The sequence below is a fragment of the Castanea sativa genome, chromosome 10 (genome assembly GCF_040712315.1).
Source record: "Castanea sativa cultivar Marrone di Chiusa Pesio chromosome 10, ASM4071231v1".
In the NCBI taxonomy this organism is placed as follows: Eukaryota; Viridiplantae; Streptophyta; class Magnoliopsida; order Fagales; family Fagaceae; genus Castanea; species Castanea sativa.
In genome coordinates, this window is record NC_134022.1 from 21527561 (window position 1) to 21552699 (window position 25139).

Below are 25139 nucleotides of genomic sequence, written 5' to 3' on the forward strand. Positions count from 1 at the left end.
ATGGAGACAAAGTAGGTGAAAAGAGGAGATTAAGAGAGGTCTTATTAGGAGTTCGGAACTTCAAAAATTGAATAAAAATAACAAGTTTATAAATGAACAGTTGATAAGTGATGGTGACAAAGTCAAAAAGATATTCGAGGAGACAAAAAGTTTTATTGATTTTTTTTTATTTCTTCCAAAAATTTTAAAATGTGGAGTATATCTTTAGAAAGGTATTTTTATTTTCTTCATAAAGATGCTTATGTGAGACAGAAAAAAGTTGTGACTTTATCTTGTGAATTATAAAGGAATAATTACTATTTAATTTAGTGGCTTATTATAGCCTTATGATTTTCAAAATTACATAATTAAATTTAAAGCAAAAAACCTAAAAAGTTATGTTTAGGTTGTACTTAACTAGTATTAACTATTAGGTTATAATTTTTTTATGAAAAATGTTAACTAATGTCTTTAAGACATTAGTTTAGAAACTATTTTTAAAAATATTTTATGACAAAATAATAAAGTATTTAATTTTTTTAAAAGTTTTTTATATTTATCATAAAATTGGTGTTAAAAACTTTCCTAATATTATTTATTAACAATTACTCTAAAGACATCTAATTTTTTATTTATGTTTTCTAAAATAAAATAAAAATTATAAATTGCAATGTGAATAAAAAATAAATAAATGAAATAGTAGTAAATAGGTTTCAAGTATCAGAAACCAAAATAGGTAAGTTCTGAATTACTGTCGCATACTTATATGAGCTATATACCCATTTATGGCAAGTCATTTACTAGATTTCCCAAAACTCTCTTTGAACGTTTTCCACAGGAAACAGTCCTTATCTCAACACCACTGACCACTCTTTTACTGTATCTATTTAGTCAAAACTCAGATATTATAATAAGATCTGCTTCATCCCCATACTTTGTTTTCTGGGTCAGTCTCTTTTGAGTGGTAAAGCTCAAAGCTTTGAGCAACAAAAGCCACCACTACCATGGATGTTATGACACAATTGCAGAGACAGTGGCGTGAACACACAGCTTATCTACGTAAGGAGGTCAGTTTTTTTTTTTTTTTTGGGTGATTGATTGGAAATTGTTAAAGATATGATTGTGTGAAATGGATCTCTAGGTGGGTTTGTTCTGTTTAGGCCTAATTGTTTGTTTCTTGGGAAAGTTTTGTTTTTTTCTTTGAAAGGATAAGTTTTGATATATCAGATGTTACCCAGAAGATAATTGAAGACATGCTATGAATTTTCCATGTTGAAAGACTTAATCTTGACCAGAATATATATAGGCTTGAAAAGTAAAAACTTTCCAAATTAGCCTATTTTGCAATGAAACAAATAGAATTTGTACTGGTTTCTTTATGTGTTTCTTTATCTATTTGGGTTGGTAGAGGAAATCTGATGGGTTGTTGTTGTTGATGAAAAGGGGTATTTGGATGACCAGTTTGAACAACTTCAGAAATTGCAAGATGAGAACAGTCCAGATTTTGTTGCTGAGGTTGTGTCTATTTTCTTTGATGATTCTGAGAAGCTCCTCAACAATATGGCCAGAGCTTTGTGAGTGCTCGTTATCTATGTGGTTGATTTTGGAAAAAAGTTTGTTTATTACCCTTTTTTTGGGTAAAAGGAAATATTTCACTAATAGGAAAAGGGTTAATTTTTTTTATTGCGTTTGTAGAGAGCAGAAAGTTGTGGATTTTAAACAGGTAGATGCCCATGTTCATCAGTTCAAGGGTAGCAGTGCCAGGTATTTGCGGGTTTTCTCTGTTACTCTCTATTTGTTTATTGCTGCATCAGTATTAATATTATGTTTCTTGGAAGAAACTGAAACTGGACCTGTTTATGATTGGAAATTAAGGTTACCTCATGTAGAAAATAGGGTTTTGTATTTGCTTTACTTATATATTTATCTTTAATGTTTTGTAGTGTTAGATTTAAACATTTTTCTTTCCTATGTCTAACAGCATAGGTGCAATGAGAGTTAAAAACTTATGCATTGAGTTCAGAAATCATTGCGAGGCCCAGAGCCTTGAAGAGTGAGTTCATCTTCAATCTTTTTTCTCCCCCATCTGATGTAATGTTTCAGAGTTAGACCAATTTCTATTTGATGTCCACACAAAACAGATGGTTCTGTACATCTTGACTCAATTATGTTCAAAATCCTAAATTCCTCAATGTGGCTCTAGCAAATTTTTATATGAAAGAATCTTGGTAGTTTTAAATGAAGAATATAAATCTAGTAAACAAGATGACCAGATTTATGTAACACACTTGCCATTATAATTTTGTTAGAGAATAGCTAAAATGATCCAAGAATTCAATATTAAGTACGTCTTTAAAGAATTGTTTTTGTCTTCTGACTCTATTTGTTGAAGTCTTCAAATATGGAGATTTTTTTATTTTGGTTTATACAATATTTGGACTAAGCATTCAGTTTTTCTGACATTAATTGGCAATGACTTTTCACTTGAAATCATGAGGGGCCATTTCCCTATGAACCTTAGAGATGCTCTTTGATAGAAATAAATGGAAGTAAACTGTAAGATATTTTGTATATGATTTATTTCCTCTTGAATTTGTTCATGATTAAGGTAAATCCCGGAAAAACTTCGTATCCCATTACTTTTGTTTGTATTTCCAGTTTGATTTAAACCAATAGCATTTGTTCCATGATAATTGTAAATATTACTAGGCTAAGATACCTATGGGCTTCACATTCCATTTTATAGATAAAGGATCACTTACACAAATCGTAAACATGATGAAAGAGGCTGTGACCATGATTATTGCACCAAAGTGTGAATGACTCAAGATTGTTTTGGTGCAGGTGTGTGAGATGTTTGCGAAAACTGCAATATGAGTACTCTTTACTGAAAAATCAGCTTGAATATTTATTCAAGGTAAGTATTAACTATTAAGTATTAACTTACATTCAAGTGAAGTGGTGTGCATTGTCAGAATGATTTTTATCATAAAGTGTCAATGCTTGCTTCATGGGGAAAATAACCTTATATGTTTAAAATAAGCATTCAAAATTTCAAATTATCATCTATGTTGATACTCCACCTTTTTTGGCCTTCTACAACCCCTTTTTTTTGTTGGGCATCTAATATGTTTCTCCTCACAATGGGAGATAGCTTTGAATGCTTCCTTCTATTGGATGCTCAATAACATCTTTGAGCAGTAGCTTTGGCGAAATATCTAGTTTGTTTAACCATTAGCTTGTCAGTTTTGGTGGTAATAGTGCTTTTATTGTAAAATTTTATTATTTTCCTTTTGTTGGTCACTGTAGCTTGAGCAACAGATCCGAGCTGCTGTTGTGTAATGGTGATGTCATCCCCTATAGGCAGAAACGAGGAGATATGAAGGATCGATGTTATAGATAATCTATATTGAGTTTTTGTAATGTTGAAATTAATCCTTCTAGACTTTCTGGAAGATTTCCCTAGTTTTATGTCTAGAGCACATAACTGGAAAGTGCTAATGTGAATAAATATTCTACCTTCTTTATACAGAACATACAGTTTCCTTTTGCTGTTCCTGTTCACTAGTTGAAATTTTTGTATTGGTTGTTTAGATGGTTGAAATTTTCTGGTGGTTATTTTTGCTACCTACTAATGCTAATGGTTAATTTTGTATTTCTTTCTTTGATGGGTCAATATGAAATTTAAACAAGCCTCCAAAAGTTATAGGATCATGTTAGCAGTTTAATTTTACCTAACTGCAAAAATCTATGAAGGTGATTGTAACAATTTCTCTGTTGGTTCCTTGCATGGATAGTGAGTCAATTACCTCAGATTCTTGGATATAATGATTGACCTCTAGTTTTAAGGCCCAAAAGAATGGAGATTTGATTTAGAAAATTCTCTAGAAGCTATTTTAGTGCATTCTTTTGATAAAAGCTATACACAAGTTATGATATGTAAAAATATATTTGGTTTTGGATTGGTCTTTGGTGGGCAAATAAAGTAGAAAACCCAGCATAGTATACAGATGGCTTTGGTGAGCAAATGGACTGGAGAGCCCAACAACTAAGGTTCGAAATTACACTTAGACTTATGGATCAGGCAAAGGTGAAGCCCGGTTCTACTATTTGTGCAGTTCAACTTGGGTTACCCCTAACGTGCTACCTTTCTTGCGTCAATTTCACACAATGACAAATGTAATCTAGCAAGCACAAGCCAATCTAGAGTAAATTAGGCATCCAAAATTGTTTATGGTACAGTAAATATTGGTCATCAAGCTAGTAGAGTTATTGTGCAACACTACTATTTTTTTAAATGGTGTAACAAAACTTCAAGAAATAAATGAGGCTTTTGGTAACATTGTTCTAGTAACGGTGTTTGTATTTTTTGAAAATATGTGTGAGTGAAAAAATATATAATGTTATTTAAATACTGAAAACCGTTGTTTAAAATACCTTACAACACCCCCAAAATCTTAACCGTGCCATGGATTCTTTTCCATTTCAGTGTCTTATCTTTCATTTTTGGAAAATAAAGCCCACCTTCCGAAAATCGATCTGTATTCGGTTGCTACATTACTTCGGTACAACATGGTACAGGGTGGTCCAAACTTGAAACCCAAAATTAATAATTAGTGCAGCTAGCTCTGAGCCCTCCTGACATTTGCAGTTGAAAATCTATATAGAAAAAATAAAATACTATAGCGGCAAGCAAAATCCAAACAACATTATTTATGTCAAAGATAAGATGATTTGAGAGTGATATGTAGCATTCTCTCAAAACATTACTCTGAAAACATTTAATTTACTAAGGCTTTATGTGGAAGCCTTCTCTGCAGCTTGCATTATTGTATTTAATTTTTTTCATAGGAATTGTTTTTAATTTAATTTACTAAGTTGTATTTAATTTACTAAGCCTTCTCTGAAAACATTTAATTTACTAAGCTGTATTTGTATTTATTTTTTAGGCTGCTTTCATTATTGAACGTGGAGAAATGATGTTATATGGGCATGGGTTTTTAATCATGAGCCTTACTTTTTGGTTTCATGCTACCCCGAGGTCTCATACTAATATGGTCGAAGGATTACTTACAAGTTACAACTTAGCATCCTTGTAGATGACTCCAAATTTTTGCTGAAGTGAAATGACTATAAGATTAGGGATATACAAAGTATTGATTGTGATAATCTAAAACTATGCTTTAAATTTATTCATCTACTTTACAAATATGCTTTGTATCCATCATCTATGATACACTAGTTAGTTTCACCTAACAATGCTCATGATTTCACTGAGTGGTCTGAAACAATAACCCAAAGTTTTGAGCAGTTGAACTTGATACAAGCAGACTTTTGTACTGAAGATATATGGCACAATCTTTACCCCCAGAGGTTCTCATTTTTCAAAAAACAATGTTCATGATGTGCTTTTTTTTGTATTTTTTCCCCATAATTGATTCATTTCTAACGTTAATCAATGGGTATTAAAAAAAAATTGAAAAACCTCAGCAAATGAAAAATGACACATTCCATCATAATTTTCTATTTAAGGTTATACTTAATACTGCATAATTACAAAATCAATTCAGCACGCGTTTTTTCTTCTTTTGGGAAAACTTGAACTACCCTGAATTGCCAACTCATTCTTGTATGTTTTTGGCTTCTTTTTTAATGAAATGTTTTTGGCATTAAGTGTAGTGACAGTGTCTTATCAAAGGCAGTTTAGAATTATAATTTGTGAATAAATTGTAGCTGGTAGAACATAAAGTTGGACATATGATTTTTATTTGTAATTTGTTGCATCAAAAGGGATAGTAATCTGCTTAAAAATTTTCAAGAAAATAAAATGTAATCTAGCTTTAAAAATTAAGCTTAGAATAATGCTACAAGCATTATAATTTTTTATTTTTTTTTCATAATTGTTGAATTGGTAAAAATTTAACTACAAAATTGGTTGTAGCATAAGGCTACAACTTTACTCAATATCATTAAAATTATTACATATTTAAAAAATTTAACCGTTGGATTGCATTTTCTTTACGTTTTTACTACATGTCAAATTTTGTGTCAATCAAATATTATTTACTATATAATCTATAGGACTATATTTTATGCATAATTTTAAACTACAAAAACTTGCAATTTAAACAGTTTATTAATGATATAGGTATTAATCTTTAATTTTCTAGAAATTTTGCAAGTATAGAGAATATAAAAAGAAAATGTAATCCAATGGCAGTTTTGTCAAAACTCACTTCCAATTAAACGATATTGAATAAGGTTGTAGTTTTAGGCTACAACTAATTTTAAAACTGAACTTTATCTATTGATTTTTACATGAATCCACCTCCTGATCAATTATTATTTTCCACCGATTAAGAACTTATCCAAAAAAAAAGGTCCTGAACTGTTGTGGAAAAATATAAATTAAATTTTAAGGATAATTAATAACAAATCCATAAATAAAATGTTATTTTATTTTTTCTTTGTTTAAAAGCCATACAATGTAATTGGAACTAAATTATGTGCTCTAAAAGGAGGTTCGTTGTAAAGAAGGTAGCTTAGGTGAATGAAAAAGACAGCACACCCAAGTTACATAAATACACATGTTGGTCCTAGTAGAGAGTGTAAATCCATGCATAAAACTCCATAATAGCCTAATGCAAGGATATGGCCATGGACCAGAAAATCCCTATGATGAGTGAGTATTGTGGTAGTTGGGGTTGGTGCAATCTTCACGCATGCCCATGCAAAGTTGAACATGGTGGGGCATATGATATAAAATGAGTAGGTTGAAGTTGCTGATCTGAATTACCTGCAAAGTATATTTTACTGCATTAGGCTAATTGTTTATGTGATTTTTGAACTAAACCTTGAAACATTTTCTCATGAACTTATACAAGTGTTACATAAATTCTTTTTACTCTTTTTTGTTTTATGTTTTGACATATTGTGTTATCAATTGTGATTCTAGGTGGTCTTATAATTATGTGCAGGGACTTTTTCTTCTCTCCAAATCATGTTTCATTTTCTTTATGAATTCCTTTCCACCCCATTTTGCTACTATGTATTTGTCCTCTTATAGTTGTCTAGTCTATCTTGTCTAGAAATAGCTTCTCACATTGTACATTACCTTTTGCTTTAATGATTAACCACGTTTTCTGATGAGGCTCATTTGAAGATTAGAGTACAAGATACAATTCAATTTGTCCAACAAACTCCCTAAAAATTATACTAATAGTTAATAGTTTATTGTTTTAGCCTCCATTGCTTTTGTTGAGAAAAGTACATATCATGTGATTTAACAAATAACAACCAATCTTGTGATGCAAGAAACAAATCTTCCAAGTTCTACTAGCCATTGACATTTGACACCCTTAAACCAATTACTATACTAAAGCCTAATGTGTACTAAAAGAAAAGAAGAGTAAGTTCCTCAAAGGTCATTTGACTCCTTTCAGTCTCTGTCACACGGCAGAGCTTGTTAGGTTCTTCAGAGGTACCTTTTTGACCTTTTGCGAATTTAAGTCTAATGTAGAGTGAACTGTGGACAATTAGCATTAGAAGAATGTGCTACAGAAGCTGACTTTTACGGTTCTTTGATTACTTTTACTAGTATAGCATAGCAGTAGAATGTGAATTTATTGCTTGGTACTAATGTGTATGTTCTTTCTTTGGGTCCAAGAAAGTGATGTGCCAGATGGCAACAGAATGCTGAAAATTTTACTTTTACCAAGTGTTTTTTACTCCACCTGATACCACAACAGTCCATTGTGGAAATACTGTGAAACAATTTAGTACTCTGGGTCTAAAGTTATGCCCTTTCAAGAGACTTAATAGTTACTATTAGTTAAATTAAAGAGCTCTAGGATTTCAAGCCAAACCTTTTAATATCTTGTTCTTGTGTTTTCGTTGGTGTGTAATACAATGTACTGATATTTTCGAACACCTCTTTTAGAAGAGAAAAAAGACATAATGGATAGAGTGGTGCCTGAATTGTGGTGGGAAAAAGATCTGTTCTAATGTTATTACATCCATTCTTTTCTTTCATTTTTTTTAAAAAAAATCTTTTTTATGATAATGTTATTACATCCATTCTTCAAATGGTTGAGAACATTTGGTGCATATTGGATTGTGGTTAATGATTTGGTGGCTAACATATCTTCAGAAAATGGCCAGAACCATCAGTGTCAATGGAAACATGAAAAATCGAGCTGCATAATGGAATATCAACTTATTTGCACTGAAAACTTTAGTTTCAAAATTACGTGAGCTGATGATTGCATAGACTTCCCCTTTTATCTCAATTGTCCATTTCATCATGAACTTTCCATTTGCATGAGGTCCCCCAAAAAAGTAGAGTAGCTTTTTCAAGCAATTAATGGGTGTAAGGTCCAGTTTTCTTGTCTTTTTATCATTTTTGGTTTGTGTTAGAGGGCAAATGGCCTCAAGTTGCTATTAATCCTACCCCAACAAGGAAAATTAAACCTGTAACTGTGGCCCTGTGGCCAACACCAAATTACAACCTAATTATATGATATACACCTTCTTTTTGGCAGAATTTCCTTTTTATTTTTCTGCTAATGGGGTGTTTGAATTCCTAATGTATCCTACTAATTTTTTACAAATAGCAAATAATCTTCAAGATGAATCCTCTGAGTAATTACAAAGGCATTTGAAACATCCAGTCAGTCGCCCATGATCCAACAATGCCTAGGAATTGATGTGGTATAGCATCAATTGGGACTTTTAAAAGAAACAAAAGGTAAGAAGGAACTTCATTGAACACTAAAAAGCATATATACGTAATGGTTAACAGCAAAAACAATATTGTTTGGGTACACATTGTCCATGTCTAAATCAACAACAAAAGAACATCAGAACTACACTCATTCTCAGAATACATCAGTGGTTTGTATCAGTTGTGGCATTTAACTCACAGGTTACTTGGGCAATTTTGGTCAGCTATCCCAGATAAATCATTAGAGTGATCACAAACACAAAACAAAAGGGTATTGAAGTTTCACTTAAGAGACTCTCGATTCAACAAGAAACCACTTTTGATTTGCTTGCCCTCAACTCCACATTACCAAAATTGCACAAGTACCTTGTGAGCTGAGTTTTACTTTTACAGCTAACAAGTAAAGCAAACGAAACGACAACTAGTAGTGTCAATTTTCATGAAGTACGAGACAACACTAACACTTAAAGCTTAGCTGGCACCACCTCACAGTCTTCCCGCATTCCTGCTCACGTGTCACCCCATCACAGGCCAGTGACACTTAATCTGTATCACCTTCAGCCATCTTTATCACAGTCACGTGATCCCCGTCCTGAGTGTCCTGACCACCTCCTCCCGAACCTGATGACATGGCACCACAAAGCTCAGGCCCGGACAACCGTTTGCACCCGAACCTCTTCCCAATAAAGAAACCAAATACTACCAAGAATCCACATGGAAAAAATAATAATAATAAAACCGATAAAATTAATAAAAATAGAACCAACAAATAAAAAATAATTTCTGACCGTGTTTCCTTCACAGTAATAAACCAAATACACATACTCACAGTCTCACTGATACAACAATACCAGTTCATTGCGTCTTCTCTCAGAAGCCACAATAATGAAAAAGCAAACCTATTGAGAGCAATAGTAGAGCAAGTAAAAAGAAGCTTCGTCATTGAAAGTTTTCAAGTATAGCTTGCTTTCCAAGCCACCCCATTTTCTCACTCTCTCTCTCTTTCATAGTCTCACTCTCACTCTTTTTTTCTTTTTGATGCTGAAAGTTCCGCCATTAATAAAAGCTCTCACCTTCTCACGCCGTTTCCCACGAGAAACCGGTCGGTTCCTTTCACGGAAAAGCATTCTCATTTCACTCACATTTTCATTGTCACTTCACTCTGCTATAAAAACCCAATCTTTGACAAAACCCATATCACAAACTCACTCCCACTTCTTCTTCCATGGCCAGCCCAAGAGATTTCAGGCTTTTGGGTCTTCTGGGTCTGTGTTTTTTTCAGTACAATCTATTAGTGTTAGCGATTCTAAACCCAATTGATTTTCTAGCTCTGCAATCGATTCGAAAAGCTTTGGACGACTTGCCTGGGTCGAATTTCTTTGCTTCATGGGATTTCACCTCAGACCCATGTAACTTCGCCGGAGTTTATTGCGATTCCGATAAGGTAATCTCTCTCAATCTCGGCGACCCGAGAGCTGGCTCTCCAGGTTTATCGGGTCGGATTGACCCTGCAATTGGAAAGCTCTCTTCTTTAGCTGAACTCTCCGTCGTTCCGGGTCGGATCTTCGGAGCTCTGCCCCAAACATTGTCTCAACTGAAGAATCTCCGGTTTCTAGCGATCAGCCGGAACTACCTCTCCGGCCAAATTCCGGCGAGCCTCGGCGAGCTCCGGAGCCTCCGAACACTCGATCTCAGCTTCAACCAGCTCACCGGAGACATACCTCGTACCATCGGAACCTTACCGGAATTAACCAACGTCATCCTCGGCCACAACCGCCTCACAGGTCCGGTCCCTCTGTTTCTCTCCCAAACCCTAACCCGGCTCGACCTTAAGCACAACGACCTCTCCGGTTCAATCGGACCGGATTCACTACCTCCCTCACTACAATACCTCTCGCTCTCCTGGAACCGGTTCAGCGGCCCAGTAGACCGGGTCTTAACCCGGATGAACCGGATAAACTACCTAGACCTGAGCATGAACCACTTCAGCGGTCCAATCCCAGGCCGAATCTTCACCTTCCCAATCAACAACCTCCAATTGCAAAGAAACCAGTTTTCCGGCCCGGTTCAACCGGCTGATCAGGTAACAATCCAGACCGTTGATCTGAGCTACAATAGACTGTCCGGTCAAATCCCACCAACGTTCTCGACCGTACAGAATCTTTACCTGAACAACAACCGATTTACCGGTCAGGTTCCCGGTAGCTTTGTGGACCAATTACTAGCTGCTAGTATACAGACACTCTATTTACAGCACAATTATCTAACTGGGATTCAGATCAATCCAACGGCTGAGATTCCTTTGAGCAGTTCGTTGTGTTTGCAGTATAATTGTATGGTCCCACCCGTTCAGACACCGTGTCCGTTGAAGTCAGGGAAACAGAAAACGAGGCCTACTGAGCAATGTAACGAGTGGAAAGGCTGATCTTGGAATTTCTAGCCTATATTTCAGGGGCAGAATGGGAAAGGACAACAACAACAACCAAAACAAAAAAAAAAAAAGATAAGATTTTTATTATATTTTTGTTGTGGGGTTTGGGAGGGTTTTTGATTCATTTATTAATTTTGTGATATAGAATAGTGGTTAAAGTTTTAGGAATAAGGAGAGATTGTGGATAAAAAGAAAAAAAAAATGTTTTGTTCTAAAAAAAAAAAAATTTAATCTATATATAGTGTAAGCTATTGTTATTGATTTATAAAAAGTAAAGTACTATTATATATTGTGTTGTTTGCATTTATTATGTTTCTGTTTTATGGGAGCACTTTATGACATTTGTTTCAAGACTTGTTTAAAAACAAAACAAAACTAAGACATCAATGAGATCTTTGATGTAGATGGAGATTTGATTCCAAAAAGAGTTAACTTGTTGAGCTACCTACAGTTCACATTACTGACTTTGTATGCAAATTGTCAGCACTTACATGATATCGTACAATTGTGATTTGCAAAACACTTGTCTTCTGTAGGCTAGCCGTTTCTTTGTAATTTCTAGGAAGAATCTTATCTGTTGGGAATGTTTGTGTTTTGTTTTTTTGAGTTAGCAGCCTGCTACTGTGTCTTCCTGTAAAAATATATACAGGGCATGGGCTGATTTTGGTGATTTAGACTGATCTATTAATATTGGATAAAAGTACAGTTATGTTTAAGAAAAAAAAAAGAGTTTTAAAAAAGCTATAAACAAATAAGCTAATAAACTTCATAAAACGATCAAACCAAACTCACTTACCTTTCATTAATATAAGCATCTGAATCTGATTCATTCATTCCAAAAAAAAAAAACCCTAGCTTTTTTTAACAGAAAACCAAGCTTATATCAGTTCATTGCAGTTTAAAACCAAAGCATATAAGCTAGGCTCTTGTGCTTGTGCTTAATAAAATTTCCAAATGAAACTAGTTTTTTTTAACGGAAAACCAATCTTAAATTAGTTCATTGCAGTTTAAAACCAAGGCATATAAGCTAGGCTCTCGTACTTGTGCTTGATTTATAATTTCCAAATGAATCTAGCTTTTTTTAACAGAAAACCAAGCTTAAATCAGTTCATTGCATTTCAAAACCAAGCATATAAGCAACTCTCTTGTGCTTGTGCTTGATTTATAATTGCCAAATGAAATTGTACTCGCACTGGCAGCTGGTATAGCAGCTTTCGATATACATTATCACATATGGGCTCCCAATGTTGTTTTTGTTTGTTTCTAGAATTTCCTTTCTTTTCATGAGAAGAACTGAAGAAAGTTTGTGGGGGAAACTTTCATTGCTGGACCTATGCTTTTCGGCTTTTTTGATGCACGGCTTTTGTGTGAATGAATGCCATCATTGAGGCCAGCTAGATGAGTGAACTAACATTCATATGCCACTTCTATCTTATGTGCCTTGGAAGCTTGTAAACCAGATGGTCCACTTGATCATGAAAAAACGAGTTTTATTTTTTATAATTTAAAAAAGATTGATATATGCTAAGAAAAGCTAAATAACTAAATCTCAAAAGAGACTATGAATGATATTTCCAGATTTTGACTGACCTTTTACAAGGTAAAGGGTCATATTGTGTAGCCAAAAACTTGGATCATCTATCTCTTTCTTATGTCCTAAGAGAAGGACGTGAGATTAGGTGGGGTTAGATAATTATTTGGTGAGTTTGGGGCCTTTGGAGCCTGGGGCATATAGAAGGGAGCAAATACTAGCAATCGCAAAAGGTCAAATCTAAGAAGCCTTTTTAACTCATTTGTATGCCTAGGGTTGTTGAGAGTGAACAACTTAGCACATGCCAAAAGGTATAAAAACGCATTCCCCATGAGTCCATGATGACTTCTTTGGGAACTGAAGGTCAAACCCAAATTTTTTTTTTTTTTAAGATTCTTTGTCTTTTATTATGCTTTTGGGAACTATGTAATCTTATATTTCTCAGAGTTTCTTTGGCTAGGAAACAGATTAATTCCCATATCAAGGACTTAAGTTTCTGATCTAAGAAATGAATTCCATGCAACTTAGTGAAAGTGTTTGCAAGAATACATAATGGCTCAAAATTGAGAATGAAAATGAGAAAGATAATTAGCTTGTGCAGAAAGGCAGTGTGGATTTAAGATTATGAGTAATAATTTAATCACTAGTAAGCCACTGAGATAATGTTTGAAGCTTCTTTTTAAGTGGGGGCCCTTGTCTTTTATGTTCCCTCATTATCCTAATATGGACTTTAATTACTCCATGTTGTTACTTCCCTAGTAGGAATCCTCATTGATTATTATGTTAATTTATTTGTGTTGCTTCTTTGAAAATCTTTGACTATCACCTAAAGTAGGGTCCCTCTCATTGTTTATGTTCCCTCATCACGTTAAGACCCCCCTCCCCCAGTTAATCTATGTTGCTGAGCTTCCATCATAATAGGAACCCCCTCATAACTATCACACATTTGAGCCAGCCAAAATGGTGAATCCTTTTGTAATCATTTTAAAAAATTATTTCAGCTTAGATCTAATTTAGAAAATGCTCCTTCTAGGACTTTAATGATTCAGCCTTCTTTTGGCTTGATAAAAAGAAACTACCGTGTGTAATAAGCACTGTAATTTGCCCAAAGGGTAACATATTAAACCCATCTCCTTGAGGGAAGATTATCACTGTTTCTGGAAGAAAATACAATATTAAGAAAAATGCCTTGAATTACCATACAAGAGATGCTAATCTATATTCTATACTACTAGCCAAATGGCAGAGATTTTTTCTTCTTTTGTTTTTTATCAATAATTTTTACGTTTTTCAATTTTGTGGAATCAAAATTTTGGGATTACACTGTTGATAGTCTAAGACTTGAAAGAGAAAACTGAACAGTTAAGATCAATACATGATGCCAATTGCCAACAATCATTTTAAGTCAAATGATATTTTTATAATGTCTTCAACGGAAACTTTCATAGTTTGAAGAGTTTGAATTCCCATTCTCACTTAAAATATATCCAAAAAATATTAGTACTCAATTTGATATACTATTTTTATTCAATATCTGAAAATACAAAACATTTAGTGACACATTAATGAGTTGGGCGTATAGGTTACATTACTCAGGCTAAACCCCTCTTTCATCCCTCAAACATTGAGCCTCCAGTGAAATAAGATTTTAGCAGGTAGAAAAAATAAAGGCTAAAAAAAACAAAAACAAAAAGGGGGGGGTGGGGGAAGGAGAGGGAAAAAGAGGAGTTATGATGAGAATTGTTTTATAAGGTATCGAATGCGGCACATGATTGCTTATGTTCTTTATTTTTAATTTTATATTATTTTATCATATATGATTGCTTAAATGTACTTTGGTCTTCATTAGAATGCAAATCCAGCACAAGCTAGGCATGCGAAAGCATTTAGTTTTACATCAATAATTGCTTAATAACTAGGGCACTCAAACATTCGTAGTAGACCAGGAAAAATAGAAGGACTGAAGCTTTTCTTTTGGTGATTCGTACTAGTATTAGATTTGGAGCTTGTGGGTCATTTGTGTTCCTTGGAATACAATTCCTTCTTCCAACTTTTTTGTTTTTGTTTTTTGTTTTTTACTTTTTTCTGTACATCGAAAATATTATGGTTATTATTGGAGTGGCCCTACCATCGAATCAGATATTAATATTAGTCATGTAAATTTTTTTTTCCCATCCAAAATTCACACCCTGACTCACATAGCACCTTACTTGGAGTCACCAAGACAAAAATAAAAAATAAAAAATAAATCAAGGACCACAATTAATTCACACTCATTTTCACAATTATTTGATGTGATTAATTATAAGTGGTGAAAAAAATAAAGGATTTATATGAAAGTGACAAATAACCAATTGCAATTTGATACCTAGAATAGTTATGAAAATTGGTATGAAATTGGTTGTATCCCAAGATTCTTCCTTGAAATATTGAACTTTTAATTGAAAAGTAATCTCTCTCCAAAAAGAAAAATTGAAAAGTAATAAAAAAGCCCAAAGGTTCCAGCCCATCTCAATGAAAAGAGAGAAGTGAGATGGGGATGGACCCCTGGGCATTACAGGGAGTAGTACAGGCTGCAATGGAATGGGAGAGAGAATTGGGCCTCTCCGGAGGCGAAGCAAAAAGACCCAAAGAGAACCATAATGATAGAGCACAACCTATTACATTTGATTTGATACCACAATTTGCAAAAAGAACCCCCAAAAAAAAATTTGAGGGAGCACAGCTTTCATGCCTCTACGGGAGTCCAGTGACTCCAGTCCATCATCCTGACAATGAGACTCAATTGGACGGCTGTGATCTTGCCACACCACTGATAGATATAAACACATGCCATTAGATTAAAAAATGGTCAAATGTTTTAACTGATGTGGGATAGGCTACCCATTTCTCAAAACTTGTTAGAAAGAATTCTATTGCATTTTTATTAAAATACAGAAAAGCACACATTTGGCTGTGTATTTGCATTAATACATATGCAGTACCATCATCCATGACTTTTACACAAAATATGAAGATCACAATCTTCACTTGTAGTGGTATTTTATGTACAACTTAAGATGAAGAATTTATTGTAGTTCATATTGCTCATCAGTTGCACCTTATTTGATATTGAAAAATGTAGCTTGAACCATATACAAATATTTACCAAACAGTATCATACATATCTTGCACAAATAACAAGTGGTCTTCAATAAATAGATCTCCTCCGAACTCTGTTCTTGATCACGGGTGCTGGTGCTTCGCCACTCCCAGGAAACTCCCATTTGACAATATCCCCATCCCAAGATGAGCTAAGAAGCATAGGATAGTAAGGGTGCCAACTACAGTCTCTAACAGGTGATTTATGATGCTTGAGTGTTGCAACTTGGGCTCCACTCACCTACAAACAATTACCAACTTACCGTCAATCAATTTAATTGTACAAAGCTATATGCTTGGCATTCAGCTTCAAATGTGGACACAACAACGACAGTTCAGCAACTTATTCGAGATCTTCAGAATACTTTCTACTTTCATATTTAAAATTGTGGGCATCATGTAAACATAGTGTATATTGAATGATAAATTTTAGCTTTTTTTTATATGTGAAAAGACACAGATGATTCCAAACAAGAGTACATCTAACAAGTACCAACCAATGTATTGTATGAGTCCCAACAACCGGTTGAGCTTCAATCTCTCTTCAAACAAGGCTTAAAAAAGGTCAAGAGGATTGCAACTCCTCATCCTCCCAGCCTCATCTGGGTAACTTTATTTCAGAATTACCAACAGAAAATAAAGCATGCAGAGAACGAGAAAAGCAGTATTTGATTACGTACCAAATCATAAATATAAACACAAGAATTGTGAGATCCAGTGTATATGTACTTTTGACCAGTGCTGCAAAATGTCAAAAAATTAATGTTAAAATTTTGGACAATCATCAATACTGTACAAAAGGAATTTAATCCCAAAAAAAAAAAAAAAACAACAAACAAAGAAGAAGGAGAAGAAGAAGAAATCTTGCAGGAAACCAAGATTAAAAGCTTTGCTATATCTTAATTCAACCTTGGGCCCCTTGGGAAGTCAAAGTAAAAGTTGATTAACCAGATCAACATAGAATGAGAGCTCTATTGATTCAGGTTGACCAAAAATTATACCATCAAACAAACAGCTTGGTGCTTACCTATATTCTGGGGAGAAGTAGCAGCGAATAAGAGTACGCAAGACCGAATGACCTCTATATGTAGCCACTGATAGATCACGCGGGTGTTTCACATCTTTTGCCTGTGGTGGGTAGTCCATCCATCTATAGTCCCATTCATAATTCCTGAAGTCTTCTTGACTGCTGACACGAAGAAGAAAAATATTTGTTATATAAGTGTACACAAGCACAGCAGCATTCAAGCTGTAAAAAGACTTTATAGACCTTTTTTTTTTTTATTCGTTATATAAATGAAAAAATATGTTTAGGCATAATGGGAGTCCTTAGTTTGATGCAAACAAACCCTTGGTAGACTATAATAGATTCTATCTAAACTCGGCCTTTCCATAATCACGCTAACTTCATGGAAAAAATAGAGAAATTACACAACCCTTATCATCTTTCTTCCACGGCACCTCCAAACCCTTGCCAAAATGTCAGTACAACCCATGCATGCATCTCTTCACACACTCCTCTAATTATATACCTCAGATCCTCTGGTTAACTTGTTTTCTTTTATACTTTAATCAATTTCTTTTAGCTCCATTAATGTGCACAATATTATAGTAGTCAAGGGTAAGAAACTTTTTTTAATAGAATTACTATGCCAAATAAATGGCATAATGCAAACATGAGAGGAAATAAATTAACAAAGAAGATCTAACAAATAAATGACTAACATGAAAGTTTTGGTCAAAACTTATGAAATTGACTTCTGAAATAATTTCATAAAGTTATTTCACCTCTGATACAAATGAGGAGCCTTCCAATCTCACAACATACCTAAGCCATATATCAAAAAACAAATAACCTCTGCATCATCTTTTTCTTTTCTTTTTTTCTTTTTTAATATCCCATAACTTCTGCATCACAATCAAGAAAGAGGAAACCTAGAAAGCCATAATATGATTGAGATCACAACCTCATAAACAGAAGACTATTTTCAAAAGCACCACGAAGCCATCATATGATCAAGATCATTACTTCATAAAGGAAGCACAAATTTTAAAAGGCACCATGTGAAGCCTGAAAGTGATCATACCAAGTAGCTTCTGAGGACATTTTCCGGATATCCCATAGTTTTATGGCCTGATCTTTACCATTTGAAATGAAATAACGACCGTCTCCACGGCTGTCAATAAATGTAATGCCTTCTAGGTGTCCCATCAAGACCCCTGCTGGCTTATCTCTAGCATTTAAGCAACGTCTGTCCCACACCTACATAAAGTTATCCATCATTCAAAATTACGTGTGTATATTATATTAGAAGGCAGGGGCAATTTGCCAGAGGCTGCCAACGTGAAGTGTAGATGGTCAAATTTTGTAGTTTATGGGAGAAAGTGTAACCAACCCCTTAGATTAGTGGAAAAAAGAAATCAATCTTGAATACAAATACCATACATGTGAAAGTACCTTACAGTAAGTATCATCACTCCCAGAATAAATGAGATGGCCACTTTCATCAGCAAAACATACAGTGTTCACATCAGACTGCACCACAAAATGCAAAATCTTTAAAAATCTGTAGTCCCATTCAATCAAAGTAGCCATTTCGCATAAAATTGTTCTTCCAAAAAGGGAATAAAAAATAAAAAATTAATTTACACAAACTATTAGGATAACTCAATACAGTTCCATTGAAGGTTACACACACCACTACCTTTCTGTAGTTCCAAGTCTTCTGTTTTTATTCAAGTCATGTTGTGCTAATAAAAACTTGGTGAGAGAATTAGTATTTTTTTTATATAAGTAATTACTGCTTCATCAAATAAGAAAAAAAGTTACAGAAGGGACCAGAGCACACAGGCAGTGTGCTAAAGGCCAAAAAAAAAAAAAAATTATAAAGCAAGAAAATTACAGCTATCGAGTAAATCATCCAAAGAGTTCAAAGTAAAAACACCCAAAGCATTTGTCCACTCAAATAAAAAGTCCAGAAGAATAGCAGCTTCAAATTATGAATCAATCCCTCGCTTCCTTCAAAAGTGCAAGTATTCCTTTCCCACTAAATACTCAACGAGGGATCTTGGCCCAAATCGCTGCTTACCTATGTCGGTTAAACTTACTTGGCCAGCTTGCTAGAAGATCCACAATCCCACTCAGCATAACCCAAAGAACTCTGAAGAGAGAAAACACCAAATTCCACAATTTTCTAGCAACAGGGCTGCGCATAAGTAAATGATCAATAGTCTCCCGTCTCTCTTCACACATGCAACACCAATCGAACCCACTAAAGAGTATTTTGCGGATAATAAAGTAAATACGATATTTGGAAAGGCCAGTTATTTGAGGTGAGGCTTAAAGCTCTGCATAGAACCTCTTTAGCCACTCAGTGCAGTAAAATGTAGGTCATGCAGATGAACTTTAGATACAGGAGTAAATAGTGAGAAGTGCTAAAGAATTGAGATAGAGAGATGAAGAAAAAATTGTTAATCAAGAGGCATAATCTTCGTATTTTCATGCAAGAGGAGAAAAACACAATAATCACACAAACAACCTGCAAATCAAATCAAGAAACACATAATAGAGGTGTTTATGCAAATGGTAACAATACCGAGTGTGCTGAAATTTGGAGGGAAGGCCTATTTGCTTCAAGATCATAAACATATATAGAATCATCACTACTTCCAGCAACAACTTCTCGTCCATCAGTCGAGAATTTCACAGAGAAGATTCCAAAAGAGTATCCTCGATCCTCATCACCAGCAGAAGAAAAATCCAAACCATCATGTATATCCTGAATAACATATAGGCTCCAAAAGTCAAGCAAGAATACAGTGGAGAGAGAATTAAAATTCAGTTTTCAAAACAAAAATCAGATACCATCATTTCAACATTTCTGGCTAGAAGGGTACAATCATAAACATAAAGGGTGACTAGCATTTGGCACAATGCATTGCAATACATAGTATTAGTTATATTAGTTTTATTTTTGGTTCTTTTCAGGGAAAATTTTCAAGCCATAGTGAGCATGCAACAAAAAAACTATATTTTCCTAGTTATCATTTTCTTTTTTTGGGTTCAATCTAAAGATAGCGATAAAACAGTCAGACAGGAGTAAGTCCAAGATACAGTCCTCCAAAAAAGTGACCAGGAGATTCCCAAGTGATATTGTCAAACAAAGCATGCAGTGATCCAAAACATTGTTTTATTCCCTATTAGGTAGCCATAGTGGCATTCCCAATAGTGCCTGCACATGTGGGTTACTCTCAAAAACATTTGGTTGTACAGCGTAGTAGATTTCTATATTCAGATGGAGCTTGCATTGCACACGAACCAAATGTGTTTCATCCACACATTCCTATTTTCAATGTCCTACCCTTACGTTTAAATTGTTAAAATATCTTTAAACCCTACGAATCTTTTAGTGCCTCACCGCAAGATTCCAAATAGCCAAGATTTATTTTTATTTCTTTGCTTTCAGATACAGATTTCCAAGCTATTGGGGTAGGCAACAATGCAAGGGTGAAAGTAGTTTCATGGAATGTTGATGTAAAAGAACTGAGTTGTCATGCTATACTTGTATTCCACACATGTATTAAGTAAATTGCAAAACCTAGTGAAATGGAAAAGGTAGCATTTCTTCTTCTTCTTCTTCTTTTTTTTGGGGAGGGGGGGGGGGGGGGTTATAAGTGGACAATATCAACTTCATACCGTAACATTTGCCAGAGATTCTATTTCAGCAGAACCAACATTAACAATATGGACGATAGGTGACATGCTGGCATAAACCTGCAATAGCAAAATACCAATATTAACCAATAACAACAACATGGAGAAAATGAATTATAAGCTTCAGGCCCTTGAGAGAGTGTCCCTTTAAATCAACTTATATCAAATGAAATTAGTGGAGTGACAAAATACACAAGAAAAGAACAAGAATATACCAGATTCCCACTCAAATCAACTAAGACTTACACCAAATTAAATTGAGGGCTGGCAGATAGCCGTGTGACCATCCCAGCCAGATCAGACCAACTGGGAAGTCCCATTCAATTTGGGTACACTTGTCAAGATGAGTATGATAGGAATTTTCTATCTCTACTACTATATACAATGTATAGGTGTGCGAGGGAGCAACTGGGAAGTCTGAGTTAGGACATGTTTCAATGTTGCTCACTGTATTGTCACAGACATTTCAAACATTAAAGAATATTTGCCAATTTCTTAGATCTTTACTTAACAAAAACATGAAATCTTCAAGGGTTATATAAAACACACCATGCAAAGTGCAAGCATACATCTTTCCTTTGCTCCTACCTCACAGATTTCCAGCAGCTAGAAAGAAGATAAAAGAATGTTCTAGTTCTATCTTTATAAAGCAGTCCTTGTCAGACCATGCTACTTTATATAAAATGATCCACTCTTGCAAAGTAACTTCCAAGTGGGTACAGGACAAAGAACTGAATATCCAAATGCATTTGTATATCATATAAAACCACAGTTCCTTTTTGAGTGAGTTTGCCAGGGCAGGGGAGTAGAAGTTAAGCAACCACCACAGCCGGCTCTAACATATAAGCAAGAGAGGCAGTCGCCAAAGGCCCAGGGTAAAAAAAAGCCCCCTAATTTTAACCAATAGAGCTATTTCTTTCATTTTAATATTATTAATTAAGCCCAAATATTAGCCAATAAATAAAATAGTATTTTTTTACGAAAAAGAAATTCTACGTTTACAATATTTTTCACAATACTTTCACAATAAATTCTAAGTAGCAGAATGTTATTGGTGGTTAAAAAATAATTTCAATGATAGGTTCAAATTAAAACTAGTAACAACTTAACACCTTGAATTTGTTGTGAAAATGTTATGAATTTAGCACTTCTAAAAAAAAGAGCAATACACAAAAAATTTCATAAGATTTTTCACCACAATTGAGTTGGTAAATTTTTACAAATTCTCATCTAGGTTCACCACTAACGTCACTTTTCTACTTACCATTATTAATTTGTCACATCAACAGTTGTGAAAAGTTTTGTCAAATCTTTTACGTCTATAGACATTCTCAAAAAAATATTCTACGTGATTCATATTAATTAGTAATTTTGCATCTAACAAGAGAAATGAGTTTAAGCAATGTTTAGATTTTTTTTTTTTTTTAAGTCATTTTAAATATATAAAACGCCTCAATTCATTTTTCGCCTTAGGCCCCTCAATGCATCAAGCTGCCCTTGGCAACCACTATTCCATTCTAAATGAAGGTAAACACTAGGACAACAGCAATGCTAAACTCACAAGTCACAAATAAAACCTCCAATAGGGAATGCAATATTCATTCAACCATAATGATTTGAAATGGCATAGTTTGCCTACCTCTAGTCATAGAATGAAAAACATAGGGATTCAGGGCTTCTCCCTTTTCCCTTTCCCCATTCTAACGTTAATAAAGCACAGCCTTTCATGGCATCTACCTAATTATGGTAATTATTTGCCTTATTTGAATTTTTTTTTTTTTTTTGGTAAGTCATTTGCCTTATTTGATAACTTCAACATTTTCATTTTATTGGCTATTTGATGACCTAAAAAATAGTAACTGATTTAGAATATCACTGAGCATTCTCAAAATCACCAATAGAAGAAAAAATACAATGGATATATTTCATTGTTTTCATTTACAGTTAGAAATTCGTTTCCAGTGGTTGATATTCTTCTTCATAGTACCCTGCTTTTTCGTATCCAAGAGGACCTCAGTCTCAGTAGTGTACACATGTTAAGTAGAATTATTTTTACCCCACATGCACGTCAGTTAAGAAATAAAGATAGTTCCCATCGGAAACAAACACCTTATACATCATACTTTGGATAAGTTCAAAAAATATAAATATGCAAAATATTATAAGGACAAGGGAATATCATTTACATGCAACTAAGTTTAAAATATATATATATAGGAACTCACAAGATGGCGCTGATCTGGAGAAAGAGATGTATCAGTAATTGTCCATCGCAAACTTTTGGCAAGAATATTTTTCTGAACTTTCCACCCTTCATCAACATTGTATATTCTAATGTGGCTTCCCTGCAACAGATGATCAACATTTATTGTAACTGAAAATTATAACATATATGATCATCCTTTGAGTTGTTTAACAACAAAGGACATGCAAGAAAGAAAAAATTAAATTAAAAACTTTAGGGCTCACACCTTTAGTAGTTCTGAACCAAGAAAACAACTTAAAACATGCCTAGCAAAAACGTATGTTTCATTTGAAGCAACCCTTCATTACTCTAGAGAAAAATGAGATCTTTCATTTTCTCTTCTTTGACTCAGATTTATCAGCAACAAGATGAATTTCTATTGAGAAGGGGTTCTACATCCCTATTTCCAAGTCAGCTATTATTTACCTGAAATCCAGCAACAAAAAGAGAACCATCGGCAGAAAAATGCGAGACATAGGCTCGGCTGTTCATTTCATCAATAAGCCAAGGACCATTTACTGGAAGATATCTACTAAGAACATGACAACAATCTGCTGATGAGAACCTCCCCCTTCCTGAAAAATTACATTCTCGACCAGCCAACATTTTCACTGTGGAAACAGGTAACCCCCGCCTTCCAGGTGCAATTTGGCTCAGCATTTGATGGGGCCCTGATTTTAACTTTGTGAGCTGAGCAATTTCATTGTCTAAATCATTCAATGGCTTGTTGGATCTTTGACTGTCACTGACTCCATGGACAACCTCCCCGCTGTCACAATGGTCTGGTTCTATCTCCAGCCTACTCATTGCATAACCCATTTCATCTATTGCAGCCCTGTTGTGCGTAACATACATTTTAGTTTAAGACCACTGCCAACAATTTGTTGTGCAGAAACATATATAATACTGTTGCAGCTTCATATTCCCCCTCGCCCAATACAATGTCAGTCCTGCCAAGGAAAAAAAAAAGTTTCACTTTTAGACTCCAAACCTACAAACAAGAGACATTCTATTAATCAATCATCTCCTACTTTCCATGTACATGTAGCATAAGGAAAAGATAATAATCAATCCTAATATTCATCGAGTGAAATCCGTTTGGTTATTTTGGGCAACATCTAAATTTCAATATCCCATTATAAGTTTTACACTTTCCTTCAGTCTATTCAAGGATCATCTTATTCCACCAGCTTTCTTTTGATCTCAGTTCTTCAAACTCTGTTCATTCTATGTTTTGAGTTCAAAGTCTCCATCTAATTTATCATATAGCTTACCATCAAGTTTTTAACAAAATCTTATCACATAAGATCGTTTACTTTCTGCTTTCTGGTGGAAAAATCTTATCACATAATCTCCACATGAAATTTCCCAGAAACTGTTTTCCGCCAAACAAAGAGTTTTAGTCTAAGCCATAATATAATTTCCAACTTCTAATTCGTGTAAAAAACCCACAATCTTTCTATCCCACCACTAAATTAAACAATTTCTCAACAGAATGAATGAAAGAGTGAAACTTTAATGCATATGCAACCACCATATTCAGCTCAATCACTGCAAAGTGAAACCATTTCCAATACCCAACATCCACAAAACCCAATCGTTCTTCGGGCTCTTAAAGTATGATGCATAATGAACTATATGACAAAAGTATTTAACAAAACAGATCCCTGGGAATTAAAGCAGAAACCCCATAATGATCAACAATAAAAATAAAAAAATTAATCAAGACAAAAAGTTCTTTTTTTTTTCATTTCTGGGTCAGCAAAGAAAAATGCAACAATCATGGAAATCTGACCTGTAGGCTTATGGGTCTGACGGGAAGAATCGTGTGTGGATTTGAGGTACTATACCTTATCAAGGAAAAGTTGGATAATGTTTTTTTTTATATATATAAATATTTTGGTTTCTAGGAAACTAAAAAGGTTGTTGAATATTCAGCAAAAAAAAAAGGTTGTTGATTATGTTTTTTGGATTGGAGTGGAGCGGTACAAGGTTGGAGTCTTTTTTGTCCTTGGTTTGGTTTGGGTTTCAGTGAGTCGAGTCGAGTCGAGTCGTGTCTCACGTAAGAGTGAGTGGTCGGGTAAGTGGCAAGTAGATTGCATAGTGCATACAAACTCGGCGTTCTCTGACGTCCACGTTGCCACTTTTGGGATCTTTTGTAATTACTAGTAAATTGGGTACAATTAAAATATGACCAAAAGCAACGATGTTTCATTCTTTTTTTTTTGGTCACGTGTCACTGCCACAGCAGCGGGTTTAATGCATAAAAAGTATTGGACTTAGGCTAAAAGTCCTTGCGAGAACTTTTTTTTTTTGAGATTGATGAAATGATTTTATTTTTAGTAAATGAAAACAAGTGCAATAAAAGGGGAAGTA

The 25139-nt window shown here is 34.4% G+C and overlaps 3 protein-coding genes across 4 annotated transcripts; 2 read left to right on the forward strand and 1 right to left on the reverse strand.

Annotated features, from left to right (window-relative positions):
* The first annotated feature begins 689 nt into the window (after positions 1-689).
* On the forward strand, positions 690-3530 carry LOC142611813 (histidine-containing phosphotransfer protein 1-like). Its single transcript, XM_075783958.1, has 6 exons — positions 690-1046; positions 1423-1553; positions 1675-1743; positions 1961-2032; positions 2824-2896; positions 3289-3530. The coding sequence occupies exons 1-6, from the start codon at positions 984-986 to the stop codon at positions 3319-3321; spliced, it is 441 nt and encodes a 146-aa protein (XP_075640073.1). The 5' UTR covers positions 690-983; the 3' UTR covers positions 3322-3530.
* A 5972-nt stretch (positions 3531-9502) lies between these two features.
* Positions 9503-11419, forward strand: LOC142612559 (uncharacterized). Its single transcript, XM_075784648.1, has one exon. It carries the CDS (start codon positions 9927-9929, stop codon positions 11124-11126), a length of 1200 nt encoding a protein of 399 aa, XP_075640763.1. The 5' UTR covers positions 9503-9926; the 3' UTR covers positions 11127-11419.
* A 4141-nt stretch (positions 11420-15560) lies between these two features.
* Positions 15561-24811, reverse strand: LOC142613177 (LEC14B protein). Of its 2 annotated transcripts, none has more exons than XM_075785398.1 (10): positions 24559-24811; positions 23190-23713; positions 22744-22863; positions 20501-20578; positions 19401-19583; positions 18263-18340; positions 17892-18067; positions 16832-16990; positions 16485-16545; positions 15561-16045 (listed from the first exon to the last, which is right to left on the reverse strand). In XM_075785398.1, the coding sequence occupies exons 2-10, from the start codon at positions 23616-23618 to the stop codon at positions 15854-15856; spliced, it is 1476 nt and encodes a 491-aa protein (XP_075641513.1). In that variant the 5' UTR covers positions 23619-23713; positions 24559-24811; the 3' UTR covers positions 15561-15853. The 2 variants fall into 2 exon arrangements, with proteins under 2 accessions (XP_075641513.1, XP_075641512.1); XM_075785397.1 differs by having other exon boundaries at positions 16832-16993; positions 24559-24737.
* Positions 24812-25139: the final 328 nt, after the last annotated feature.